Raw genomic sequence first — 8,216 nt, 5'->3', positions numbered from 1 at the left:
AAGGGATTGAGAGTAGCCCTGCAGAGAAGGACTTGGGGGTATTGGCAGATGAAAAGCTGGACATGAGCTGGCAACATGCGCTCGCAGCCCAGAAAGCCAATCCTATCCTGGGCTACATCAAAGGAAACATGACCAACTGGTCAAGGGAGGTGATTCTGCTCTTCTATTCTCTCTTCTCACCTGGAGTACTGCATCCAGCTCTGGAGTCCTCAGTTCAGGAAAGACATGGACCTCTTGGAGCAGGTCCAGAGAAGGGCCATGAAAATGATCAGAGGGATGGAACACCTGTTCATTGCAGGGGGGTTGGACTAATGTAATAATGCAACCCAAATCATTCTATGATTCTTCTGTTAAATTTAACTTCCAGTAGGATAACTAGAATGTTTCTGTGGAGTTAAATAATAAATCATTCCTTTAAGGAGCTGCTTATGCACTTTCATTCATAAATACTCTATTTTATCCTGGTCCACAAGGATAGAAACTGTCCTCTGATATAAAGAAATCACTTCTGAATCCCTGGTTGTTGCTGAACAAAGACAGAAATTCATGTTAATATGAAGACACGGCGGGCAGGCACATCCAGAGGTGGGCCCCAGCCTGAGTGTGGTGCCGGGCGGGAATGCGGGAGTGCATCGCCTCCATGCAGCTCTCGGCACATGACCAGGGGTGCCGCAGCAGCCCGTTAGGCGCGGCGGGAGTTCGGCCCTGTGTTCTTGTCACCTCCAGATTCCTCTCTCAGAGGCTGAGGGGCAGCACGCAGTCAGCTGCTCTTTGGAGAAGCCTATGCAACTTTTAAAAAATCGGTTTTTCTTTCCTTGCCTTTTCTGTCCTGGCAGAGAGCTTGTTCTTAGCCGTGAAGAATTAATAGCAAGATAACATATGACTCAGCCAAATGACAGGACCTTTGGTTGCCCTGAAATAGTACTTGGCAGTCACCAGAGAGGAAGAGCAGAAGAAATACTTCAAGCATATTTGTACTATTTGCTTTCAGTACTAAGGCATTTCTGTGTGATGTGTCTTCAGGGGTTTTTTTTTGGTGTGAACTGCTGTGTAGACAAGCTCTTAGTTCTGTTCTTTGTTAGATGTTACTGGAACAAGGCATATGATAATGGATGTCCTTTATGTAGCCGGATCCCATTGTGGAATAAGAAGGATCTTGATCCTGCACTGATCCTTGAACTGGAGGACCCAGATGCCATGCTATTTATTCCACTGACAAGTGGGGCAAATTGTAATTATGGCAGTGAAAGGTTTCACTGTTGCTGTCATCCAGGAGATTCTATTGTCAGCTTTACAATGCTAAAGTGATTCCCCTTTTTGAAACTAGTTAGCATGAGATCTCTTGCTTGTAACTCCTTAGCATTTATCTGTGTGTAACCTAGTTTCCCAGCCTCCAAATATGATTCTGCAAAAATTAGTCCTCCTCCATGTGCCTGTTGCTACATAGCCCTTTCTGTTAAATTGTGCTAAAAGGACAGATGTCCCTAAATTGAGATTCACATTAATAATTACATGTTGTCATTCAGGTTACTTGACCACTGCGTCTTTCAAAATCGAGAGGGTTTTATTTGTTTGGTTAGTAATCTTTTTAATTTGTTTGGGGGAAGGAATATCTTTTGGGATTTTTTGTTTGGTTAGTTGATTGATTGGTTTGGGTTGTTGTTTTTTTTCCTGGTACCTCATGTGTCACTGAATAGAAAATACCGTAGTCTTAAAAAATAATTAAAGCTAAGGAAAAAAGAGTAATTTTATGTAGAGAAAGAGAGGGAGACTAAGGTTCTCTGTAGGCTTGCTGTCTTTTGATGTGTTTGATTAGTTAAATTTCAACATATTTGGAAAGAAATCCTTGCCTTTTTAGGATGATAGTAGTCCCAGAATAACAAGAGTAATTACTCTTAGATTGGTAAACCAGTTTTCCTTGCATTATATTCACATGGTTATAGGAAGCTTTGTTCTGTAACCCCAGTCAAACACATGCACTCTACCGTTTGTGTAAATACTGTGTAAATGTGTTTACTATTTTAGAAGACAAATTATTTGAAGGCAGCATAAGATATGGCAGTTAAAAAAGTAATGCAAAGTCAGTACATTGGCCCTGAAGCCATTAGAGTTCTGATGTCAGAGAGGCAAGTTAATCTTGAGTGACAACAGTCAGCCACTCAAATGGAGAACCTCTGCCTGGCATATTGCAAATATTTGGATTGTAGTGTGCTATTCAAGCTCTTACATAAACTTTCCTATAAAATGGAAGAATGGGATGGGAAAAAAAGATAATATATTTCTCCCTCCAACAGGTCTTCCCAGTCTTTTCCAGTCAGATCTTGTAAAACAACCTGGTGAGTGGTCTACTTGTCCAAGTGCTCCTGTACGTTTTTTTGGGTGTAGGCACACAATGGGTTACTGGTAGAGCCAGGAATAGCACTAGCAACTCCTTACTCACTGTTTGCTGCTGTAATCATACTAAATGTAGTTTCTCCCAGAGTCTAATACCATTTGAACAAGAATTTGACTCCTATTTTAGTAGTTGCATAGCAGATAAGAGCTTTATTCTTTCTTCTGCATGTGGAATAGTGCCTGAGACAATTGCCTGGCTCTGGAGAGACCAAAGGGTGTGTTTGAGCTTTTGCTTTGGCAGGGACCTGCCCCTTAGTCTACCCCTGCTATCCAGGAGGTGAAGTTGAAATGCTTTTGTGCCCAGGACTCTATTTATGTAGGGCTTTTTGGAGAAGTGTGGGGGGACGCTAGTCAGATGTAATGGTCCTACGGAGTTCAGGTAATAGAGGAGGGTTTCAGTGGTTTTTGTTTGATTTAATAAAACAATTCTAGAAATTACTTATTTTGTAGCAGTTTAATCAATCTGTTAAAAAGATACTTTTCAGGAAAGTGAAGACAGTTTCTGATTGCATACACAGTTTTTTGCTATTCCAGTCTCTGCTCTGTTTTGTGGAGGACTCAGACTCTCTTATTAGTTCCTTGGATGCTTTAGTGGTTAACAGTCAAATTATGAAGTACAGTGAGTTTGACGTGTCCTAGCCCTAGCAGTTCCTAGAGTTGGTTTTCATAAAGGAAGAGTGTCTTTTATTTGACACTCAACTACACAAATACACATTCCCAAGGGGTCTGTGCGGAACACCTGATGTGCTGTGCATAATCTCTGTAAGTGCCAGAGGGAGCGAATTCGACATGGAGCTGTGCTTAGTTGAGCTGAGAGAAGATTTATGCCATAAAATTGTGTATAAACAGTGGCATACTATCTCAATAAAGCCCTTGTTAATGGCATTTTCCTTTCTTTTTTTAAAATTACATAATGAAAGAAAACTCTTTGAATTCTTGGCTTTATAGAGGTAACTATTTCACTACTTATCCATATTTTTATCCTCTATTGCCTTTGGCAAGCTCCAGTATTTATATTTACCAAATGGAAGAAGAGGGCATGTTGCTTCTGTGAGCAGGTTATGGGGTTTTGCTGTTGCCTTGGGAGACTACAAGATCAGTTCTGAAGTACCAAAACTTAAAATAACTCTGATCCTTTTATGGGCAGTGTTGCAGGATTTGGAAGTTCATAAGACACAAGTTAGTCTTGTTGTCAGTATGGTTTTCTTGTAGAATTTGTATACATTACCTATGTTTTGAAAGCTATTCCTTTCCTTTTTGCATTTGCAAGGTGGTTGAGTACTGAAACCTGTGTTCCTCCTTGTAGTCTTAAATGGAGATCAGAAAAAAACAAGTGAAACGTGCATTTTCTCACAGATAGGTAGCTGCATTGCCATGGTAACTTGGGGATTTCAAATTCCAAATACACTATGTCTGTTCACAATAATTGGACACTGCTGTTGGAAACAGGGATACAAAGATAAATCTTGTTTTCCTAGTCCTTTGTTTCTGCTACATACAGTGAAAGGGAATGTCTTTTTCATATGCAATCCTTGTTGTTAAGTTCTCCATATTTGTTTGTCCTCTCATAAACACCTTTTTTTTCTTCAAGAAAATGCCACAAAAATTGGAATATTGTGTAAAAGTACTGCATAGTAGCATGGAAAGAAGTGAATGTGCCAAAACACACGTTACAAATTATGCATGGACCAAATTGTATGTATTTTAAAAGTAAAACTACTTTGTTTTTCTAGTCATGCACTTAGTTCTTGGTTGTGTTGGTTGGTTTGGGGTTTTTTTCAATCCATAGTAAAATGGTAACTATCTTAATTGTGGCACACATATGATATTTCTAAGACTAGTTATTAAACATCATTTCTCAGGTGCTTTGTAATGGAGTGAGCAAATCTGGCTGGGACGATTGTTGGCATATAACTTGTAGGCAGATTCTGGGTGCCATAGCAATCATCTTTCTTCTCAAGGAATTTTGTCCAACTTTCATGTTTTTAAAGGGAAACTTGCAAGAGTATACCAAAACTTATGAATTCTGTGATGTGCTGATTTAATCTTGTGTTGTTTTTTCTGACAGTCCCTGCCAGAGCAAGGGACTCTTAACATGAACGGGATCTAGAATGCTCACAATGATCTCGGTGATTCCCACACCTTTCTGTTGCTTCTGATGTGGGGTTTCTCACTGGAGAAGTTTTTGTAGAGCCCTGCGGGACTGGGCACAGGGATTTCCAGCTGTGTTTCCAGTGAATTCTCCTTCCTTTCCCTCTTTCTCCCTTTCACTTTTGACTTTCTCACTGTGTAAATGAAATAATGGCAGTCCTTGGGGTTTTTTGTAGTGTGGTTTGTAGGGGGTTTTTTTTCAGTTCTCTGAACTGCACTAGAAGTTGGTCCTTTGCCTCTGATAGTTTGTTCCTCCCCCAGCCCAATGTTTCTCAAAATTGAACTGCAGTATACTGAGTGGAAGTAATTTTATAAACCTGTATAATTGGCCAGAGGATGCTATAGGTGGGAACCAATACCAAGGAAATAGTACATTCAATCCTCATCTGAAATTTAGGACTCTTGAGATAGAGGAAGGAGAAGCCTTTGTAAAATCTCAGATCTATAAAGTATTGGCATTTAGATAGAGATAAAACTATCTGTGCCAAGTGTCATCCCTCCATTACTCTTCCACTTCTTCCAGAAAATTTAAAAATTTTCTTTAACTGTATTAGCCAGCTTTCAAAAGGAAAACCTGTAGAAAATGTGTCTCTGCAGGAACTGCATTTTAAGTTCAGTGATGGCTGGCAAAGGTAAAGATACATAAAGCTTCATAAAGATACATAAAGCTTCCTAGTTAAATTTCAGTGCTCTTACTGTCAAGTTGCGGTAAGATTGCATAGTAGTTAATTTCAGTTTCTAAGGCTTTTCCCTAACAGTTTTTGTCCTTCCACTCCTCCCCCCTCCCCCTGCTTCCCCCAGAGTATGTAGTAAAGCAAGTTAGATCTCTTGCTTTACTTATTTTGGTTATCATGTAACCTGGTGGCTCTCTCCTAACATTACAGTTGTATAGTTTCACATTCGGCAGTAGGGGCTGTAAAACCAGATGGAGAAGGGTTTAGCTTTATACTTAAAAACTTGTGAAGTGTGTGATATGGGGGAATGAGATGGGTTGTGAGCAAACCCTTTGCCTTTTTTGATGTCTGGTGCATAGTGGTGTGCTCGCTGGCATAGGTTGGGTGGAGGCTGTGAGGACACATAGGAGGGAAAGACGCTTGCCCCATGCCAGCCATCAGGTCTGCAACACACATGGAGGTAGGAGACGGCATCTGAGACCAAGATACTTTATCCCCAGTTACTTTACTGGACTGTTGTGTGTGGTGCTTTAAATCTCCAGGGTTTATGCTTTCCTGTAATAAATGCCGTCAACTTGAAAGATGGTCTTAATTGCTAGAATAAAAACTGTGGAGAAAATGGTTGATGTGCTGTACTTGAGAGGGTTTATAGCTCTTTGTTTTCCTGTCCCGCTGCTATGGATACAGGCTGCATCAGTAGCATGGGAGGGTGCTCTGACGAACTCCTGACCGATTTCCTAACTACAGCCAGTCAGCCAGTATCCTTGAATTTGCCAAAGTGTCTTGTTGTCCTAACGGTTAAGGGAAGGATACCTAATGGCAAGATAAGGGCTTAACTGAGTATGCAACAGAGATATGAGAAAAGTAATAATCATATCTCACAGGTGTAATAGATTGTTAACTTTGTTCATAAAATCTTATGTGTATGAGGGAATAAGGAACTTTTGTTATAAATCAACAAGATAAGTTTCATGGACATCCTGTTAATTAAGCATGTGTCAGTAAAAATAATTGCAGACATCTTGCTAAACAAACAAGTATCAGTATTGGTAAACTTTACAGCTGATAAGAACTGCAGCTTTCATCTTTGACAAATCCCAGATGACCACTTAGCAACGAACCACGAACTCAAGCCTCAAAGCAGTCGCATTCAAAACTCAGGACTCGGAAATGTATAAAAAGGGACATTTACTACATTTTCAATGTGTGTCTCGGGCGGGGCACTTGCCCCCCAGGCCACCCAGCACTGTTTGCTTTATTATCGCTTGCTTAATAAATTTATCAATGTTTAATTGGAATTGAGTTGTCTAAATTCTTATACTAACTTATAACAATTTGGTGGAGAATGCGGGCAATCCAAATTGCTTTGGTCTGAACTCCAGCAGAGACACTGAGGTGCCCTATCTCCAGATAGCCCTGCTCTGAAGGCTGTTCTCACCAAACTCTGGATCAATGAACCCAGTAAAATTTCGATAATAAAGCAATGAAATCTGTAGATCCCCTTAATTTTTGTGCACGAAGATCAAACGAAGACCCCAGGGAGGGGTAAGTATAGAGTTTTCTTTTTTGGTGAGCTGTTTGGTTGGGGGAGGTAATCCTAAGGTGTGCCTGTGTGAGAGGTCTCGGTACGAGACCAAGCGAGTGCGGACTCTCTAGTAGTGCAGTTCTCATGTCCCACGACGGAGTGGGTCATGACCGAGAGGAAGCGAGTGTGTGTATGTTTCAAGACACCTTAGAAGATGGGACAGAAGAAAAGCAAGCCTTCTGGATCCCATGGGGAAGGGCGATATCTCCCCACAAAGCCCATTAGGATGAAGGATAAAACATTAGAGTAATTCCCCTAGGAAGAAAAGTAAATCTAAGAAAAATAGGATACATTATTATATAGAAGCTTGGGGAGAAAAGTCATTCTCTAATCCCCATATTATATGGCCCGTATTCGAGTATTCCGAGGATTGGGTATGTCAACAAGCCCAAAAACCCCAAATGAAAATCCCTTATGGCCCCCCCTCTACGCCCCTCATTACCCCCCGTTTTCCACAAACCTCTCTTCAGTCTCCTTTGTCTCCAAATGTCATCCTCTTCATGCCCTGACAGAGGCAGTGAATGAGTGATGACTAAACATGTTTTTTCTAGGCAGTGTAGGCTTTATTGGTTAAATCTAGTTTGTCACTACTTTTGCATAGTTCTGGACTTCTCAGTATTTTCTTTAAATTCTTTCCTTTTTCAGTTTTACTACACCAGGAAGTTGTTCTTTGTATATGTGGTTTTTAGCAATAAAAATTTTATAATTCTCTTTAATTTATAATCTTCTCTGTTTCTGTATAATGTCTTTTCTATGGTTCTGCAAAACTGAAGTTAGCTTTGATTGAATAAGGGTTTTTTTTCCCCCCATCTTTATACTTTAAACAAATATCCTGTGAACAAAACAGTTCAAAAGAACAAATTTAGTGATTTTCTTTGGTTTTTACTGAGTTTCAGTTTCTCAAGGCATATACACAACTCTCTGATAAGGATTATATTTTAAGTTTAATATCAAATGATCCCAATATTCAGAGCATTTGAATTATGGTAATTCCTTGACAAATTAGGGTAGTCAGAGAATTGCCATATAATTTTAACCTCTTGTTTTCTTGTTGTATTCCACCTTCCTCTCTGTCTTTCCATCAGGTATTCTACCTCTGCTTTTTTATTTTGATTACATTAGTTATCCTATGTCAGTAAAGAAAAACTATACCAGAATATTTTAGTTAACTAGAACCTAAACAAATGCAAAAAAATCTTCTTGTAACTGTCACTGTTTATGCAATGTAAACCACCAATCTGTGAGGGCAATTTATTTGAATGTGTTCTAAATTCCTGCTGGAATACTTCCTAATCTTAGCCAGGCCTCCAGTAAGGGGAAGAGGAGCAGAATAGGTTTTCACACCTACGTGTGAAGCAGTGTTTGTCTTTTTGTATAGTACACCTCGAGCCTCTAAACATCTTTGCAGTAAT

At 39.8% G+C, this 8,216-nt stretch overlaps 1 protein-coding gene across 1 annotated transcript in view; it reads left to right on the top strand.

The window, feature by feature from the left end:
• The first annotated feature begins 619 nt into the window (after nt 1-619).
• The window catches only part of LOC114070200 (proteasome adapter and scaffold protein ECM29-like), a 78,840-nt gene continuing 71,243 nt past the window's right edge, over nt 620-8,216 (top strand). Inside the window, 1 exon segment of the mRNA XM_027907447.1 lies at nt 620-681. Coding sequence (XP_027763248.1) covers nt 620-681 — 62 coding nt within the window.

The sequence above is a fragment of the Empidonax traillii genome, unplaced genomic scaffold, assembly GCF_003031625.1.
Source record: "Empidonax traillii isolate 1590-97213 ecotype Southwest subspecies unplaced genomic scaffold, ASM303162v1 scaffold1468:size105214, whole genome shotgun sequence".
NCBI lineage: Eukaryota > Metazoa > Chordata > Aves > Passeriformes > Tyrannidae > Empidonax > Empidonax traillii.
The sequence above is the reverse complement of the archived record's forward strand: the minus strand, read 5'-3'. Positions and strand labels throughout refer to the sequence as shown.